Source organism: Tympanuchus pallidicinctus, unplaced genomic scaffold (assembly GCF_026119805.1).
Source record: "Tympanuchus pallidicinctus isolate F22 unplaced genomic scaffold, pur_lepc_1.0 scaffold15, whole genome shotgun sequence".
Lineage (NCBI taxonomy): Eukaryota > Metazoa > Chordata > Aves > Galliformes > Phasianidae > Tympanuchus > Tympanuchus pallidicinctus.
The window spans coordinates 13,722,066-13,741,625 of NW_026294669.1; the positions used below are offsets into that span (position 1 = coordinate 13,722,066).

The following is a 19,560-nucleotide window of genomic DNA, read 5'->3' on the forward strand; positions in this document are numbered from 1 at the left end:
TTGCACATCTTTGCACGATGTGCAAATAAACACACATAATGCATATCTGTTTTTCTTCCTTCTCTTTATGGCTGAATAACCATACAATCTTTGTTACATGGAAGTTTGACTGCTGCTGTTTATTGCCCCCTGGAAATGGGATGTCAACGGCCCAGGGCTCCTTTGCAGCAACTCGCAAAGGCCTCCCGAGTGGAGAATTACGCCCGTCAGAGGAAATAAACAGCAGGAATGGTAGAGTGACTAAGCACCAAAGATCCTGCATTTGTGTAGAAACTAGCAATGAGGAGGAAAGGATGCCTTGGGGGATAGAGAGTGCCATAGGAAAAATTGTTTCCAGCATGTTCTAAAAGTGAAGGTTTCCACACAGAAGACAAGGCTAAATTTGAATGTCACCCCAGCAGCCCACAGGTGACACTGGCATCTCCCCACCTGCCCTGAAAGAGAAGAGAACAGCATTTCAGCGTGTTGTGGCCCCACTGGAGGAAACAGTGGCTATTATTTCCCTTTCTCCCAGCCATTGCCTTGCCTCTGCTTGGGTTCCCTGCTCAGGATTTTCCTCTGGGCACAGAGCTTGTTGGAAAACTGGAAAACCACAGCAGTACCAGCTCAGAGGGCCCCTGAAATACATCCACCTCCCTCTGTTCTGGTTTGGGTGTGTGATATCAGGGAAGCTCACAGAGGGAAATACAGTCTCTCCTGTCTGGGACTCACCATGACTCTGGGTCTCATATGTTGAGACTGCTGCTGAGTTCATCCCTGTTTAGCTCTGATGTCCTTGGATGTGCCATTGTTTAGGTAGACAAAGGTCAAAACTATGAGTGATCTCAGCAGCAGAAACCTCCCACCTGCTGTCTTTTGTCAGGCTGAGCTGCTCCAGCAGTATCATTGGCAATATGCACTCTCACGAAACTGCTGTAGCAATGAAATCTCAAGTCCTTATGTGCATAGAAACAAAAACCAATATCCCCCCCTTTTTTTTTCCCTCTTCCAGAATCACCCTTTTCCTATGTTTTTATTTTTTTATTCATTTTTATTTTAAGAGGTATGCATTTTCTGGGTCAGCACTAAGTCCCTTGGTCTTGTTATCTTTACATACCAGTAAACATATGCAGAGATATGAGAGGAGACCAAGTGCAAGCCAGTTCATCCTCCTGACACTTATATTTATTTCCTTTTCCCATCTGCCACTGCTCAACTCCCTGTGTGTGCATGTGTCTGTGAGTGTGTTTGTGAAGGAGAGAAGGGAAAAGGGGATGTGATCCTGGTAGAGCCACAGAAGATCTCTCCACTTTGAATTGAAGCTCTTCCCTCTCTTTCCTACCACTTTACTATCTATTGCTGCTCTGGTCATGTTACACTGCTTCCAACACTTCTGCTTTGTGGAAAAGTAAACTGATGTATCAAATGAAAAAAAAAAAAAACCAAGGAGTTTTTCAGTGCTGATGCAAGATGCCAGGGTGGGAGTCACAAAGCTGATGCCATCTAACAAGCCCAGACTAAACACCAGTGGCAAAGTTGCTGTGCTGCTGAGTGCACTGAAGTCTCCCAAACAAAAAGCAACAGTGTCCACATCTTGAGCTGAGCTCCGTGGATGAAAGCAGAGGCAGATGCAAGTCATCTGTGGATCAGGCAGAAAGGGGGACACAACATACACTGACTATTAATATTTCATGGTTCTGACGTCTAGCAGTCATACTGAGAGGAGAAACAGGCTTCTGTTCTTCTAGGCTTGCATTTAACCATGCCCTTCCTGCTGAATGTGCTAGCTGAGTCTAATCGTGGCATGCAGTGGAGTCCTTTGTGTACCTTGCCTGTGGTAAAACCCTGATTTTTTTCATGTAGTCTGTAGCAGTTGTAACAATATCTACAATTCTTCACACCAAGATGGGTTTGGACCATCAACTATAGGCAAAGCAAAGTCCAATCACTGTTAAGTCTCTCACCTATTAAATCATTCAGATGATTTTAGTCCAAAGTATTTGGCTTTTCCAGAAAAGCTGTTTTCTCTTCTAGGAACTAACCCCAGGAACTCATGACCCGCCAGATATTTGCAAAGTGGCATGCATTCCAGATAGACTTTTTTCATAGCAGTGGCATTAACACATATTGAGCTTGTTCCTGGAATGAGCACTGCCTAGGAGTTGTCAATACTTTAATCTGATTTATACAGGCTGTGTTCTCTCTCTCTCCCTTCTCTCAAATGAGCACTAATAAGTTTTCAGTCTGGACAAATCCCAGGTAGTGGGATCAGTACATAGCAATGTATCAGCTTTGTTGCTGAAATCAGGGATGAAACAGGGACAACAGAAAATGTTTCTCCTTCTTGTTCTTTATTCTGTTCACAAATAGTCTAGTTCTTGTCTGAAGTATGACTGCCCTGTAGGAATACACTCAATTTTTTATATTACTGTGCACCAATTAAGAACTAGTAAAAGTTTGGAAAATCTATGAAAAAAAGATGGCTGCATCCATGGGGATCATTAATACCACATGGTGCCACGACCATAAATAAAATCCAACAGTATCTGCTAATGCAGAGGGAACTACCTGTTCAGCTATTAAGAGCTCAAGATTAGGCTCCCTCCAATGATTTTCAAAGCCTGATCTTTAACTTGCCCGTGGACTAGAAAATATTGGTGGGGCATTTTTGGGGGGGGGAGCGGGGGGGGTGTGAATCTTTGTCCTCCAGGTCTTGCTTGTCACTTTACAACCATATGATGTATTAGATGTCACTAGACATGAATGTCATTGCTTTTAGCCTCAAATTCTATCCACATGATATTGTGCCATGATGCAGTGTCAGCATCTTGATTAGATTCATGCATTGCCTCACAATTTGCTCCAGGAGGCCTTAGGATCTAATTCTGCAAATGAAAAAATCAGCTGCACCATCCTTTGCAGGCCTGAGCCCTGCATGTCTGGCAAGTGCCATTTTCAAAGCAGCACCATCCACCCCTGACAAAACTGCACGGAAATGATGGCTATTTCCAAACTTTACTTGACCTCAGAGGGAACGCTTCATTTCTTTGTGTTACAATTAATCCAGATTGACAATAGGAGAAGAAGCAAAAGACTTGCTGAAAACCCAGCTGTGCTCCCAAGCTTGGATTTTCTAGGTCAACACATTTCAAAAATTTTTCCACTGATGGAGAGAAGGGAAAACCTCACCCTTCTACATTCAGTTTCAAATTTGTGTCCTGCAAGATCCTTTTAAAAGAAAGTTGATGCCTGTTAAAGGAGGAGATCTGCTCCCAACCCATACTTTTACACGTGGTTTGATTCAACGCTGCCACACAGCAATGAACAGAGCTTCACCATCATCCCTCCAGTAAATTTTAGTGAGGATCTAAAATGGCAAAGGTGAATTTTGCAGCATGTACATCTGTTTTTGTAGGAAGTACATGAAGAATCATAAATTCATTTCACATGCATCAATGAATGGCTGTCTGGGACCCAGAGCTTCCAGCCCTCACTTACTTAACCCAAAGGCAGGCCAAGTTACTATCAGAAGAACTCAATTTGATATTCTCTGAAGGATTCCTGTTCTCAGTAAGAGCAATATAATTTCAGGTTAACAGATTAAAATTATGAAATCATTAAACAATCCTCTCAGCAAATATATACATGCATGTATTTATGTATGCACTAATGTGTGTACTGTTTGTGTATGTGTGCATTCTTGCATGACAAGATCTAACCAGACAACTCTTATACTCCCTTTCTGTTACCAGTGCTATGGAGCAGCCAGTGAATCTGAAAAAATGGAAAATGTCAAATGGACCACTGAGAATAAGTGTTGTTACAGCATACAATCAGCAAGTGAAATCTACTGCCTCGAGATATCACTCAGGATCAAACAGTGCATTTTATGATGGACAATTAAGTACTAATCCCATGAATTATCACTTAAAACATGAATCTGCTTGCTGGTAGACAGAAGAAAGGAATCAGTAGACAACCATGCTGAATGGGACATGTGGCTCCTGTATTCTTGTATAATGAAATGAAATATCATCATCTTTAATTGCTATAACTCTTGTTAAAGCAATGATTTTTTTTTCTTGTATTTTAATAATCCTTTTTACTGGACAGAAATATTCTAAAACATGCTACTTTGTTGAGTCCCAGAAGTTACACCTGAGTTGAGACAAACTTCTGCAGCCTTCAAGCTGTGACCTGAGTGAACCTTCTGAAAATCCTTCAGGAACCTTTCTGAAATTGAGACTTGTGATCATAATGTTACACAAAACCAATTTCCTAGATCAAATGGGAGTTTGTAATTGAATGTGGACATATCTGACAACACAACAAACATTAAAACTGCTACTTATTGCACAGTGCACCATGTCTATGTTTAGTTATAGTCCCATGGGGGAAAGGACAACTCCTTTTATTCATCTGTAAAGAACCCTGTGTGTGTTTGACAGTGGAGGATTGAAAAAAAAAAAAAAAATTAATTGCCTATCAGTCCCTTGTGTTCTTCATGCCACTTTTTTCTCCCCTATCACTCTACTTTCAGCCTTTTAAAGCTGGAAATGGCTGTAGATCTTTCTAAATGCCAGAGGACCATTTTGCTAAAACATTATCCTTTTAACATCATGTCAGATTTCTGAATGAGAATGCATTCTTTGGTGGGAACAGGCCTATAACTTATACTGCTTCTCATTTCCTGAAGCACTGGAATTGTGCTGCTCCCTAATGTTATTTTATTAAGATGTGATTTGTCATCATATTGCTGAAAACAAGATAAAATGCCGGCTAATTAAATTCCTTATTTAACTTGATGAGCATCTGCTTTCTGTAGTCACACACTTTTAAGCAGAACCTTTGTAGCTGTTTCTTAGGATCTAGCTATCACGAGTTTTACTGCGATCAAAATGGGGAAATACCTCCATAAATACAGGCACATGCATTCCCATTGCCCACAACCCTTGCTATTTATAATGAGAGTTGCATAGCACCACTCAGGCAGCAACTGCAGCAGCGTCTTGTGAGCACGCTGCCCTGACACTCCAAGAGTGGGGCAACTGCTGTCCCAAGTAGCCCAGTGGAAGTCACTGAGACAAGCTAGTAGCAAAATACTACAGCTGACAGCAAGTGTTTTTTAGATCTGGCTGCTACACAAAATGTAGCAAACAAATCACCCTGCGACTTCCCACTGTAGCAGATGAGACTCCCAACATAAAGGAAAACCATCTCTGTTGAGAGAGGAATCTTAATAACAAACGTTAGCATGCACACTTCAAGTTAACTGTGTGCTTAATTGTGCTGCTTGGCAAGGCCAGATTCTGGCTCACTTTCCATGCTCTGCCTTCATGGAGATTTCTAAGATGAGAACAACCTTCCTGCATACTTGGTTAAGTAAAGATCGAGGCAGAGGATTGCCCTGAGCCTACATTCCTCAGTAAAGCAGTAGTGGCCTAAGACACAGCAGATTAGGACAAACAGCTGTACCAGAATCTAGTGTAAGATTGGAACTCTTAGGAAAGTCTCTGGCATGCCACAATCCTGGGTCTGTGTCTTGGAAGCCCCCTTGAGACCAGACTTTGTGTCTCAGAGAAGTCCGCTACCTCTTTGCCTACACTTCTTGATCTGAAGTGTGCTTTGAGATCTTTAAAGGAGCGATGCTGCTCCTGTGCAAGGGCAAAAGACTGTTAACATTAGATTGATGGTTAATTATTTACCATCATCACCTTTGATGCTCTTGCTTAGAGGATTTCTTATTATCTCTGTGTATCTTGTGCATCTGGAAGAGAAAGGGCAGAGAACTGTGGTTAGTTTTAACAAACAGGATCTCAAAAGCTGGCTTCATATCAATACTGCGGCACTAGGATTAGCTATTTATTCTGAGCTCAAAAACCAGGCCAGTAATTTAAGCTCCAGAAAAGAACTGGAAATGCAACTTTTGTTTCTTTAGCCTGGTTTCCTGAGGAAACAAAGCTTATGCAATTAAATTCTTTGTGTGCACATGGTTGTCCCCTTCTCTCTTTGTACCCTTCTGCCAGTTCAGCCATGTTTCATCATGATAAAGCTCTGTTCAGCATCTGGAGAAAAACAAAGAAAACAAATAAATAAAGAGGGAAAGAAAAGAAAAAAAGAAAAAAAAAAAAAAAAGCAGTTGTATAGAGCAGAGGGACGTGCTCTGGCCTGAGCTCAAGCACACTACAGGACTTCGAAGAGACCACATTGCCTGTGCCTCCTGGAGCGGGATCACACCTCCTGTTGTGTTAAATGCTGGCAATACAGAAGCTTTGGAATCACTGTTTGCATCTTAATGCAGATCTTTCTTCCTTCCCTCCCCCCCCCCCCCCCCCTTTTTTTTTTCTTTTAAATCTTTCTTTCAGATGCCAATAAACTGTTCCCCACACTTAGGCTGCATTGTATAAAAGATGAAGAGCCAGCTCAGCCATGCAGCAGCCCTGTGAGTGTGGCGGTGGCCTGGCAGCAAAGCAGAGGCCATGTGCTGTGCAGACCATTGCTCTGTACTGGAGCTGTGGAGGGGAATCCAGCCAAGAAGGACATAAGGCAGAAAAGAGACCCTGCAATCTGTTGGTGGGGTTGTACTATAAACATGAGCAGGAAGGCTATAGTGTGCCAGGGAAGAACAAGCTGTGTAGATAAAAGAGGCTGCTTCAAAAGAGTGAGGGCAACTAATTTTCCTTGCACCCAGTGGAGAAGGAGCAGTGAAAAAGAAGTGGTCTTCACTAAGCTGTCAATCAGAGGAGGGGAACAACCCTTAAATTCTAGAAAATCTCATACAAAAGGCCCTGGAGATCTTCTTTCATCAGTGTTGATGCAACTGGATTTAGCAAACTCCAAATTTGAACTTGTATGCTACAGAGATGCTCAGGGAAAAGACCTTATTCAGAGTCTACTTGTGGTAACAGCTGGGCTGTCCAGTGGGTCAGCCACGGTCTGTGATGTGCAGTGGCAAAGAGAAAGCAGAGGGAATCAATGGCTGTCTAACAACAGAAACCCACAGAGAATCAGAAATGGGGGATGTGTGGTCAACTACCACACGCAAGTCCAGTCCAAAACCCAAGAACAGGCCAAACACTCTCTTGAACTCTTAACCTGGGGCTCTGGTGCTCCATTAGAAAGCTCAGATCCCACTGAGCATCCCAAACACATCCCCTCAGCCCTTGGAGGACAGGTACTGTAGAAAGTATTCACGTTAGACACTAAAAGCATATTCAAATTGTTTTTTCCAACCAACCAAACACCTCTCTCCCCGCCCCCCACCCCAAAAAAAAAAAAAAAAAACCTTCTGCATATCCACAGGCTTTTCTCTGCTTCTCCTTCCCTGACATCTTCCCTGAAGAACTGACCTGAATATACCCAGTCCAGTCACTTGCCAGGTTTTAACCGGGAAGGAGCTGAAACGATCATAAGCATGGAATTTATTTCAAAGAGAGCAACTAAGGTTCTCTCCATATGGTTGAAGACTAGCATGTTTGAGCACTGGAAATGGTGTTGCTGAACTTGTGTGGGCTTCCAAATGCCTCTGAGAAGGTGGAGCATCCAAGGGCCATGAGTGTGAGCTGAGGTTTGCATTTCCAATCATCTCCTGGATGGTTGTGATGCACACAGTGACTCTGCATGTAGTTCACCAAGATCCATAGAGACTGCGAGATGTAGTTGTACAGCTCAACCCATGCAGAGAACCATGAGAGTGTGTTGGAAAAGATGAGAAGTAGACACATTCAACATGAGATATCAACTGGGGTGTGCTGACCCAGCAGCCCTCCCAGGATTTTCTTACTGCATCTCTGCAATCTGACTTGGTTTGTGGAGAGTGAGTCCAAGCCACTGCTGGAAGCATGTTCTGACTGAAAGGACACCTGGAGTGCTACCAGCAAACTGCTCACAAATGGCCTCTTGCTTTGTAGGTCTGTTCTCTGCACGGTTGGTCTGTTCTTTGTGCCCTGCTGAAGTTGTGCCATATGGAGCAAATGCTTCAACGTCTGTCTGTGTCTCTGCCTGATCATGGGACCCAAGAGCAATTCTTCCCTCTGTAAAACAATGCTCTCTAATTGTTTTCTGTGAGCCAGGTTCCGTCCTCTGGGGCTTTTTTTCCACTTTTCCCAAGTCTTTTTTTTCCCCCTAAATCTCCCAAGCATAAGGACCCAACAGCAGAGACCTCGAGCTGCTTGGGAGGGAGTTGGCTGGGAATACTTTCAGGATTATGCTCTGCATGTTCTCTCTCTTACTGCTTTGTGGTGCTAGGATTTGGTCTAGTTTTGGTCAGTTAGAAGTGTAAAAAGAAAGAAAAAATAAAGATGTCATATCCATTCCTCCCTCAGTGGGAGTCTGCTGGTTTGCAGGGGGATAAAAAGAGTAAACAGAAAGGATGTGAGAAAACATAGGGTGAGCCTCCTTTCCTTGCACACCCTGCTCTGCTGTCTTTTCAACTTTTTTCTTTCTACTTCCTAAGAGAAGCTGGGACCAAACTCTGGACCCAGACCTCCTCAGTCTCATTTTTGTTGTGTGGTGGGGTTTTTTTGTTTGCTTTTTAAATTATGTGTTTGGGAGAATCTGTGCACGCACATAGTGAGTAAGGGCACTCACATGGCTGTGTGTCAGGTCACACCTTGATCTCACTGTCTGCCTTGTTTTTCTCAGGCTGACGAGCTCCTGACTAATGACAGTTACCGCTGCTTAATCGGGAAGCAATTTAAGGATAACATTTTTTAATTAACTAGCAGAGAGGATGAATAAATAAACTGCAAAACAACCAGCTGGTTGCCGCATCCCCAGCTGAGGGGTGTGTGAGAGAAAATGGCATTTAGAGATGGAGCAGATGGCTCCAGAGCTGCCACTGGACAGGACAGTAGCAGCATGAGATACGGATGGGGGAACCGTGTTTCCCAGGGCTGTTTCCTTGCCTCCCCCCCCCCCCCCCTCCCCGCCTGGCAACATAGAAAGAAATCCTGGCTGTCCAGGAAGGACAACTTGATATGCATAATTAAAACCCATGGAAACACTTCTATTCTGAACCTTAATAAAAATGTGAATAATTACATTATTATGAAGGCAGTATCGCTTTTTCAAATGCATTACTAGTGTTTTTAACTCTGCACCAAAACGTCTTGGTGCACCAGGGGACAAAACATCAGCCCGTAGCTTGCAACGGAGGTCGCACACCCCGCACGTGATCAGGAGCACAACGCAGCACAGCTGACTCTGCCTCTGACCCCTCCCACCCAGATTCCCTTAGCGGCTCAAAGATGGCGCCGCGCGGGGAAGACTCAATTTCCCAGCGTGCCGCGCGCCTCTGGCAGTGTGGCGCCATCGGGCGGCACGGCGGGCGCCGATGGGAGATGTAGTCTGCGCGGCTGCGCGCCCCGAGGCGTCGGTGCTGGCCTCTGCCCGCCGGTGGGTGTGCGGGCGTTCGTGGAGGGCCGGTCAGGGCTAAGCCCATACGTTGCAGCGGGGGTGGGGGAGCTGCGGTCTGTGGTAGGGTGCTGGGCCTTTGTGGGCAGCGGGGAGCCTGGCGAGTGAGAAGTGTTTTGGGGGTGGGGTGGCTTCCGGGCCCTGAAGAGGTCGGGGAGTTCCTTATCCTGTAGGTTTGGGGCAGAGATGGAACATCAGCAGTGGGAGGGGGGTGGGGATGGGAAGAAGGCCTGACTGTGTACAGTTAGTTAAGTCCATCTCTGAGCACTGGAGGAGGTGAGCAGCCTCTCAGAAGAGAGGCCGAGGAGGTGTGCTGGGGGCCTGCTGCTCGCTTTTAGTGAGCTCTTCACAAACACAGCAACAGGAGGACCCTTCTCAAGGGAGGAGCTGACACTCCCTTCTGCAGCTGAGTGTGTGTCTGCTGTGTGCTGGGAGATGCCTGAGGACTGAAAGGTTGTTAGAAACCAGTCACTGATAGCAGTGAGTTGTCAGTGCATTAAGCTTGCCTGGGACAAAGTTGGAACTTCTGCTGCTTTCTTTTTCAGACTGGCCTCCTATCAAAGAGCAGGTGCCTCTGAGATGAAATACTGATGTACTGACTCAGGTTTGTTTGAAATGGTGAAGATGTCATCTGGCCTTACAGAGGAGCAAAAGAGAAGAATTGAAGAGAACCGCCAAAAGGCTTTGGCTAGGAGAGCAGAGAGGCTAGCAGCCCAGCAAAGTGGGCAACTGGGGATCACTGGGCCTCAGGTAGAAGAACAGAGTCCAGACAATCGAGGAAGCTTGAAGCAAGATAACAATCATGTCAGGTTCATTAGCCTGCCCCAACAGAATCCAGACACTCCTGCGGAGCAGAAGAGCTATCTTCAGAAAGATTATAATAATTACACTGCAAGCCAACAGATGGCTGGTTCACAGGGAGAGCAACAAAAGAATTGTTCAGAGGACTCAAAACAAGCAAGTGGCATTAAGCAGTTCCCTACGTCGATCCCAAATTCTCTGAGTTATTCCCATCAACATTACTCAGATGGACAGTATGGACAACAAGCTTTAATTAATCCTGGTACATTCCAGCGGCCCAAGTGCTACCCAGCTTTGAAAAACCCTACAGAAACATCTCACCCTAATTTAACTGGTAACAGGAACTCTGACGGTGTTAAAGATGTACAAAGTCAGAGCAAATCTGCCATAAAATATACTTCATCACCAAGTAGCACCACTCTGAATTCTTCAGAAATGGTGATAAATATAAACAGACCAGAAACAGAAAGACAGGGGGGAAGTGGTGCCTTTCCAAGCAGTGGTAAGATGCAGAAGCTGACCAGCCCTGCTGTTGCAGACTCTATCAAAGCTGCCTCTTGGAAGAAAGCAAATCCTGTCACAAAAGGAAAATGTGTGAAACATGGGGAAGACCGTTTCCAGGTTGAAGTAGGGTATAATGCTGAACTTATTGCTTTGTTTAAGAAGATACCAACCAGAAAATATGGTAAGAATTGATTCGTTGCTGTTTTCTCTGTTCTGTGTTTTGATTGCAGTTTCAATATGTGCTGAAACTGGAGTAGCATTATGTTTTCAGCAGGGCATCTAGTGTTGGGATCAAATGTATGGTATTAATGGGTTACTGGAAAAGTCAAGGCTGGAACTGAAAAGATATTCTGAGCATAAAATCTTGAGTTTGGATTTAGCCAAGAAATCAGAAGTTTCATGAATTGCTCGAAGAAGTTTAGTGTTGGTAGCTGGTCTGTGTTTTGGAAATGAAGGAAGTTATTAATGAATTAGTATGGGAAAATAGGCCACTTCAGAGTCAGTGGGCTGAGTATTAACTGGGTTATTGCAAGTAGTGGAGTTCTCTACTTGCTAATCTTTTCTCTATGCCTTTGTTATATTCTCTTTTTGTTTCCCACAGATGTTGCTCCCTGTGAATGACTGCTGCATTCTCCTTGCCTTAGCATTAATGTGCCCTGTGGCTTTATTTGGTGCCATGTAGCTGTAAGCCTGGGCATGCTGTTTTTCAGATGTCTATTGAGAAATTTTCATGTGTAGAATGATTCTGTATTGTCTGGCATAAACGTTTTACAGCACCACTTTTTTCTACCTCAAATAACTCATATTCTGCCTAATTTTAGATCCTACTATGAAAAAATGGAATTTCAGCCTAGAAGATTACAGCAGTTTCAGTAAGTAAATGCACTGTTGAATTATAAGAAAGGCTCTTAAGTCTGAAGATCACCACCATAACCTTTCTCTGATTGTGATTTTACTTTGTTGTTGTCTGGAGTAATGAAAAAAGATGGTGATACTCAAACATAATGCTCATCTTTTAGGCTTTTAGCAGGTATTATTTTTTGACATGTTGTAGTATGTTAGAAGTATGATTTTTGGTGTAATCTAAATGCCTAGCTTAGGTTTAACCTTCTCTGCAGTTGCTGAATTGCTTAGGAGTCAACAAGCCTGATTATAGTGGAGTCTGTGTTGACAGCTGACTCTATTGGCTAATACTTAATTTCTAGATCTGTTGAAGTATGTTCTTTTTCAATTTTTTTTTTTTTTTTTTTTTTTTTGCTATTTTTCCTATTAATTTTGGGTATCAGAAAAGGAAAAAGTCTAAATTTTCTAAAGCTCTGAGTGAGGCTGAAAATGAATTTGCCTTTTTTGTTTTTTTTTACATACCAAGGATGGTTTTATCTTTTTCTCTACTGTCATTTTCTGCAAAGATTGAGAGATGACAGAGAGGCAAACGAGTCAGGTAAGCTTTTCAGAAGTACGTTGTCTTGAAGCCAGTGATAAATCATTATTGATTTCAGTGGGAACAGAATTAGGCCTGTGTTGAGCACTTTGAAAAACCCACAGTTGAGTACTGGTATTCTAGCTTCCCATGTGGGTTGCCACACACATTCATTATTTAAGTGCTGCTGGTTTGCTTGAAGTGTACTGAGTACAGATGAGAGTGGAGTCTCTGCACCAAGGAACTTGCAAATCAAGAGAATGATTTTTGGAAATTGTGTCATGTCAGGGTTTGTTTTTTTTTCTCCTTAAACTGTAACTTCAGCTGTAATGATGAAGACAGCCATGTGGATATAGATTGACAGAGACAGAAGGGAAAAACCTAACACACACTAGTGTTGTTAGTCATGGTCTTCAACTGGCAAAAATATGTCTTGTCTCTCCCCATGCCCTAGCATCGTGATGCAGGTGGTTGCTGCAAACTGTAAGATAGGAGCCCACCTGGCTGTGCAGAAGTACAAGCCTAACTGCAAGCTGTGTTAGAATAAAGGGTGATGGTCTTGCAACAAAGAAGAGGTCTATTGTTTTGTATGAGATTCCTTCCTACAGTATTATGCTTACTGAGCATTTCTCCTTGATGAGATTGCTCAGATGTCCATGTGAATAGAGAGGCACAAATTTTTAGATCTTTCTCCTTTGCTACTTGCAGAAACACCTTCCAATCTTCCCAGGCACATACTGTTGATCACCATGCCTCTCTGCATCATTTTATGTGAAAATGCTATGGCTGTGTGCAGTTTGCTTCTGAATGTGTTTCTGTAGGTTGGCTGGCCTGGCCTGGCCAGGTGAGCCATGTTTTGGGGTTGTTGACAGCAGGAGCCTAACGGCGTAGCAGTTCTGAGTGAGCCCTGACTCCTGTACTCTTGCATGTTTGCCCTGACCCTGCTGTATTCCACTGTTCTCTATTCCTTGTCCCTCAAAGTTAAATTAAGGAATCTTTGTCCCCTTTAAATGACAAGCAAGCCAGACATCTTCACATCCTCTTGTGCTTTCCTTTCCCAAAGTAGCTTAACAGCATTCTCCAGTCTTTCCTTAGTATTTCATGTTTTTCTTTCTAGTGGAAGCAGCAAGTCAACTTTCCTCTGTGATTCTGGCACCACTGGAAGGAGAAAATGCAGTTGAGTTGTCATCAGGCCCTCATTTCAGCAGCAGTGGGGTTGATATGGTATCCCTCTTGAACATGTGCAAGAACTGGAAGAAACCCTCAGCCCACGTCAAAGGGAAGTGTGTGCTGATCTCTCGCTCTCGGTTTGAGGTCGATATTGGGTATTCTGCAGAAGTGGTTGGAGTGTTCAAACAGATGAATTCCAGAAATTATGGTGAGTCTCTATTTTAATGTTACTGGGACTGCTTTTGAAGTGCTGTGAATGATACGGAGGAGAGAGAGCGTGAGGGCATCAGTCTTTGAAATAGTGTGAGAGGATGTGCTTTGGTAAAGATTTTGAGAGCTTAGTTCTGGTATAGAGTTGTATCTGTGCCCTGCACAGTGCCAGAGAATCTCTTCAGAGCCTATTAGTCTCAAGATGATATTTCAGCACTTGGCATTTTATTTACTCTCAAGGTGGGATGCGACAGCAGTTTGCCAGTACAGAGGCCACACTTACATTCTTGTTCTTATTGTCAACTGGCTGCAACTGTCTGAGCAGACTGTGTTTACTAGCAGCTTTACTGAAAATTTTTGAGGCAAGTGGAGTTGTAGAGTACTTCTATTGTTGGCACTTAGATTTCAAAGGTACACACTAGTTTTCCCACCAGTTACGTGGGAATGAGGTGCAGTGTTGTAAGGTGGCTTGTGCAGTGTCACAGCAGGTCAGTGACAGCATGGAGAGCAAATGCTGCAGCTCTGGCTTTCTGGGCAGAGCTCTACCTGGCTCACTCTGTCTTACTGATTCTGGATTCTCTGTCTTCCCTGGAGGTTGTAGGTACATGCAAATTGGGTGTAGAATTGCCAGACAAGTCAGGACTTCATGTTACTTTTCAGAGTGTCCATGCTTCTAACTTTATTCAAACTGTTTGTTTAACATGAAAACAAAGGGAGGAAAATTTGTGGCTGGACAGGGTAGGAATTCTGTTAAATCTGTTTTGAAATGAATATATATGGGTATAACCACATTCTTATGTGTAGAGAATTCAGTCTTAAGAAAGTTACAGTAGTGTTTTCTTGTTTTTTTTTTTTTTTTTTTTTTTTTTTAACTGTTGCAGATATGAAGACCAGAAAGTGGAATTTCTTACTGGAGGACTATCCCAAACTGAGTGAGTAGCTGTCCCTTTTTTTTTTTTTTTTTTTTTTTTTTTTTTTTCCTCCTTTCTGCCTAGGGCTGTTTTCTGGGGAGGTAAGTGAATTGTAGCTTCATTTCTTGGACTGAGCCTTCTCATTTTGATGAAATGAGTGGCTAATGAACCATGAAGCAAGCGTCTTCCTGCTTTGTCAGACACTTATACTGTTTACCCAGACTCAAAACTGTATAAATATGTATTACTCACACTGGCCTGTTCTTGTAAGATTCTATGCTGAATTTGTGTGACTTCTTAGAGGACCTATATTAACTATTATAAAATTGCTACTGCTTATAAGGTACAGCAGCTATACTTGAAGTAAGGAACTGCAGGAAAATGGATTACTATCTTCTGTCTTGAAAGCTTTGAACAGGTAGGCATGGTGGCTACCAAGTGTCCTTACAGACAGTCTTACAGACGGACTGTCTTTAGGTGTATTTCTATAATCTGCAGTGCCAGCCTACCCGTAAAGTTTTGCTCCTTTTTCTGCATGCATCAATTCATGAAATTGCACAGTCACCTCTTACTTAGAAGAGAGTGCAGAGCAAAGCTTACCAGGCTGTTCTACTTCCAGTGATAGGGCCTTGTAGCAATGGCAGGCTGTGAAAGAAGCGAGTGTGTCTTGGTGGTGACTTATGAAACTCCAGGATGGTGATGCTCACAGGCTCTGGATTCAGTGGGAGCTGATGAGCCCACACTGCTTTTTAAAAGGGTCTTTTGTATCTGCTAAGGGCCCATCCTGTAGTAAGAGCAGTAAATGAGAGTAAATGCATCATCTCCCAGCCTGTCACTATGCTTGCTGGCAGTTGTACATATTACGTTAATTCAGAATCCCACAGATTTAAGGAAAGCAAAATCAAACTGAAAAAAAAAAAAAAGAACCAACACCAAACCACAAAAAATTCTTTAGATGTTCTTTCAAGGAGTAATTAGTGAGGGCATTTGAGGCTTCTTGTAGCACGTGCCTTTCAGAGGAGCAGCATTAGGTTTGTGTCTGTTAATTTAGCTACGTCAGGGGAAGAAAAAAAAATAAAAAGCTGGTTGCCATTTCCAACAGTGCTATCTGTTAGTTTGGAACTGTTTGTAGAGGTTAATGTCTCTCTTCTTAGTTGCTCAGTCACCTTTATATAAAGGTCATTTCAGTAAAATGTGTCTGTTGGATGAATCATGCTGGTGGCGGATATATCTTAATCATTCTTCCAGCTCATGTAACGAACAACAGTAACAGAATTATCAGTGAGCAAATTGTAGCAATTATGCTAACACATAGCCCAGTCTGTGAGTGTAATAACAAGCTTGTGCTGTACTTCGAGTGGAGAGAGTTCTTGCTGTTGAAGTACAAATTGAACTGGAGAGTTTAAAAAGTTTGGCCAAAGCCCAACCACAAATGGAAATCTTTTCATATGTATATTTCTTTGAATTGCTTTTCCCCTTCATATGACAGAGATCCATTCTGCTGCTTACCTCTTGGAGATGGGCATTCTAATTTCTGCTGAGTTCTGGAGACGCTTTTACTGCTGGTGTCATGAGTATTTATTTCAGTGTGCACAGCTCTGGTCACTTTTGCAAACAGTTGTTTCATATCTTTCTGACTTTGTATACAAACCAACTACTCTCCTTGCCATAAAGGATCTGAGTGTTTGTGTTCATCTGCAGAGGTGCCTTTTGTTTCTATCAGTGGTCAGAGACTGATTACTAATCATTGTGAGCAGGGACCTTGCAATCATGTTTTAAAATGCTATTTTCTTATAAACTTATTGTTGGATTAAGAAGAGGTTTATTTTTTTGGGTTTTTTTTGGGTGGGATAGAGAAGCAGAAAGAGGCCTTAAGTCAAGCATCACTAGTGCTGAGGGATTCAGGTAGCAGCTTGTGGACTACAGAACTTCTGTCTTGGTAAAAGGCAGAGTGCACCAGCTGAGTAAGGAGCTGCTGTTGGTGTCATGCCCCTGAGGGGTGACTTTCTGAGTACAAGAGTAAGTTCTGATTCTGTGAATTATCCAAGTGTGGGAGAATGGGAGATTATCTACATTTCAGAAAGAACCAAACTGGTGTGAATTTAGGTAACAGGAGGAGAAGTGAGTTTTCAAAGCTGAGAATGTATGACCTTTAGGTAATTGTTTCATGTAACTCCCGATCCATGCACTCGGCTGGTGGAGACCTGAGAGATATTTAATGCAGAATCCCAAGATGCTTCTGCCTTCTAGACTTCAAGAGCTCTTTTGTTCCAATCCATACTTTCATTTCTGAGTAAAGTGTGCCCTAAGCTGCCCTCTATGTGAATAATCCAGCTCCAGCTGTATTAGTAGCAATCATCTCTGAATGATGGCATCAGACTTCCAGTTTTTTATAATCAAGTCTAAATATGAGGGGAGGGAATGTGATTCATCATCTGCTGCTGAAATAGATTTCAGAGAAGAGGCCAGGCTGACACGAGTGTGTGATGCAGTACTTTCTTGAGCTGCCTAAAGGTAGGAGATAATGTTGTTGTTGAGGTCAAGGGATGTTACCCTGGTGTCCTTAATGTGTGTATGTTTCCCTTTCTGATAATTAACTGCTCTGTTCTTTGCAGTGAAAGTGTTCCAGAACCTTGTGTCTGTAGAAGTGGAGCCACTTCCTGGGACAGTCATACAAGCCTTTGCTGCTCAAATACAGAATTCTACATCACAGAAGATGGATTTTCCTGATGCTGACCTTTCAGTAGTGGACTCCGAAATTGTGACAAGCCTCATGCCTTTTCAGAGGGAAGGTGTGAAGTAGGTCCTTTTTGTGTGCTGTTGAGATCTAATCCTTGCCTACAGTTCAATAGATCAGTGTACAGGCCTCATTCTCTTTCGTGGGGAGAATTTAATGTTTCTCCATAGTCTTGTGTTGTGATATTGTGGACTCTTGGATGTTTTGCCTGGTTTGTTTTGTTTGATTTTTGTGTGCCTGTGTGTTGTGTTTTGAATGACACACTTATTTGTTTCCAGCTAGAATTCTTCATCATTAGTCAGGAGGAAAAATAGCATTGTTCACGTGCTAAATTTCTCATCTCTATCCCATGATTCAACATATGCCTGATTGTCATATGATGCTTTTGTATGGTCATCTTTTCCTAACCCAGTGCATCTCTGTTGTTTGTTTGTATTAAAATAGTAATGCACACAGTAAGTGCCAGGAAATGGAAACCTGACGATGAAAGGCATAAAATGGCTAATTGTATGCAAAGGGAAACTTTCACATGGCCCTATTTCTGCCATATATAGCATTTAGTTGTTGAATTTGAGATGCAATCCAGGAAAGCCCATAGTTACTGCTACTTAGGTGATCATGCTATAAATAGTATTTTCTTAGCCCAATAGGAATGAACTCTTAAGACAGAACATGAATAATGGTATGGAATGTGCTCTTTAAATAACTGTAAGATCTTGAGTCTGCTCCATGTATTAAATCAGTGTCTCTGAGTAACCATCCAGGGTCACTTGGCTGAACCATTTAAGCTTTGAGAGAAGATTGTTGTGAGCTGCTCAATTGTGTTAAGACTAATGGAGAACATATAGGTTTACTGAAATAAAAAGCTCAGGTCACTTCATGAGATATACCTTGTAGGCTTAATCTGCAAAGACATCTGTAGTTCATCAGATACTGTGCAGCTACTGCAGCTGATACTCACTGTATAGTGTCATCCATGATCTGCAGAAGGATTTAGTTTTTTCACTTCTCAGTTCTACAGAACCCTCCTCATCTGATGTAGACAGATGAGTTGTACTCATCTTGGCTACCAGGAAAGAAGCAGGGCTTGAGAAAGGAAAGAAACAGGACCACTTGGTGACTCTCATATTTCCCCTCTCTATTTTCCCCAGTTTTGCAGTTTTAAGAAATGGCCGTTTACTTCTTGCGGATGACATGGGCTTGGGCAAGACTGTTCAGGCAATCTGCATCGCTGCCTACTACCGAAAGGAGTGGCCCTTGCTGGTGGTGACTCCCTCTTCTGTGAGGTTCACGTGGGCAGAGGTACTGTGAGTTTATGATCATGTGGATGGCCAGTAGAGGGCGTGTGTGATGGTTATTCTATGCTAACGATCAGGACAAGTTATTTTATTTTATTTTTTTAAACATATGTATTTTAAGGTGAAGGAGGTAAAACTTGCACTTTTTTTAAAGAGCAGAGAAATTGCTTAACGTTTGCACTGACCGTATGTTATATGCCTACTTTCTTTTATTGGCTGATTTTCTTTTTGTGGTCCAGCTGTTGGAAAGGAGATCTAGAGAAAGTATCTCCTCTGAGCCTCTTAACTTTGTTCCTGCAAGTCAGCTAGCTCTTAAGAGGTGTTTTGCTCATTAATGCCAAAGACAATAGTTGCATTGAAGCAATTGTTGATTGTATTCAATCCCTTTATAGCTGGACTTGCTGGAATAAAAGTTCAGATGCTGAAATCCTCACCTCTTCTCACAAGGTTCTGTTATCATTGTCATTAAATGTTTGTCATACCGTGTCATTCAGTCTGTCAAGGATATGACTCCTTTGAGTCTGTTATTGCTGTTAATCAGAAGCCCAAGAAAGTTTGAATGGCTGGGAGATGTAACTGGTTGAAAGAAATCAGTGTCATGACTTGTAAGCTGAGGCTTTTTATTTGCCATAGGCTAGTGAGATAATCACTGTGGGAGAAAAATGTGAGTCAGATGTTTCAGGTCAGTAATTTCCATGTCTGAGTAGACAAGGTTTCCTTACGTTGCTTTCCCTGGGATGCTACATTGATGTAAAAGTGAGAAATGTATTGGTGGAAATGTGGTTGTTTTGTTTTGTACTGTAACCTGGTTATAAGAACATCTTGGCTTGTGTTTCATATTCAGTAGTGCAACAAAACATTGAATGACAAGAAGAAAAAACATTTCTGAACAAAGGAGCAATGCTTATTGTGTTTGAGATGTGAAAGCAAAGGACTTGTTTCAAAGGCCTATGGACCTGTGGTTCAGTACCTATCCTGTATCCATGGCTCCTGTTTGAGACCTACTAGGAGGAATCTGGGGCCCAAGTTGCTTAAGTCCTGGGTATCTACAGCCAAACTCCTCTATTCTGCTCTAAGAGATTTAAGCAATATCAGAATTTTCTACTTGGGTGCTTC

The 19,560-nt window shown here is 42.6% G+C and overlaps 1 protein-coding gene across 8 annotated transcripts in view; it reads left to right on the forward strand.

Annotated features, from left to right (window-relative positions):
• The first annotated feature begins 9,237 nt into the window (after positions 1-9,237).
• The window catches only part of SMARCAL1 (SWI/SNF related, matrix associated, actin dependent regulator of chromatin, subfamily a like 1), a 36,262-nt gene continuing 25,939 nt past the window's right edge, over positions 9,238-19,560 (forward strand). For 2 of the 8 annotated variants that reach the window (XM_052676512.1, XM_052676520.1), the window contains exons 1-8: positions 9,238-9,375; positions 9,939-10,879; positions 11,520-11,570; positions 12,068-12,139; positions 13,236-13,496; positions 14,380-14,430; positions 17,025-17,208; positions 18,298-18,448. In XM_052676512.1, the coding sequence (XP_052532472.1) occupies positions 10,009-10,879; positions 11,520-11,570; positions 12,068-12,139; positions 13,236-13,496; positions 14,380-14,430; positions 17,025-17,208; positions 18,298-18,448 (1,641 nt within the window). In that variant the 5' untranslated portion in view covers positions 9,238-9,375; positions 9,939-10,008. Of the gene's footprint in view, positions 9,436-9,503; positions 9,567-9,634; positions 9,847-9,938; positions 10,880-11,519; positions 11,571-12,067; positions 12,140-13,235; positions 13,497-14,379; positions 14,431-17,024; positions 17,209-18,297; positions 18,449-19,560 lie in introns of those variants that run through there. The other 6 variants (XM_052676517.1, XM_052676518.1, XM_052676516.1 and 3 more) reach the window with 5 other exon arrangements.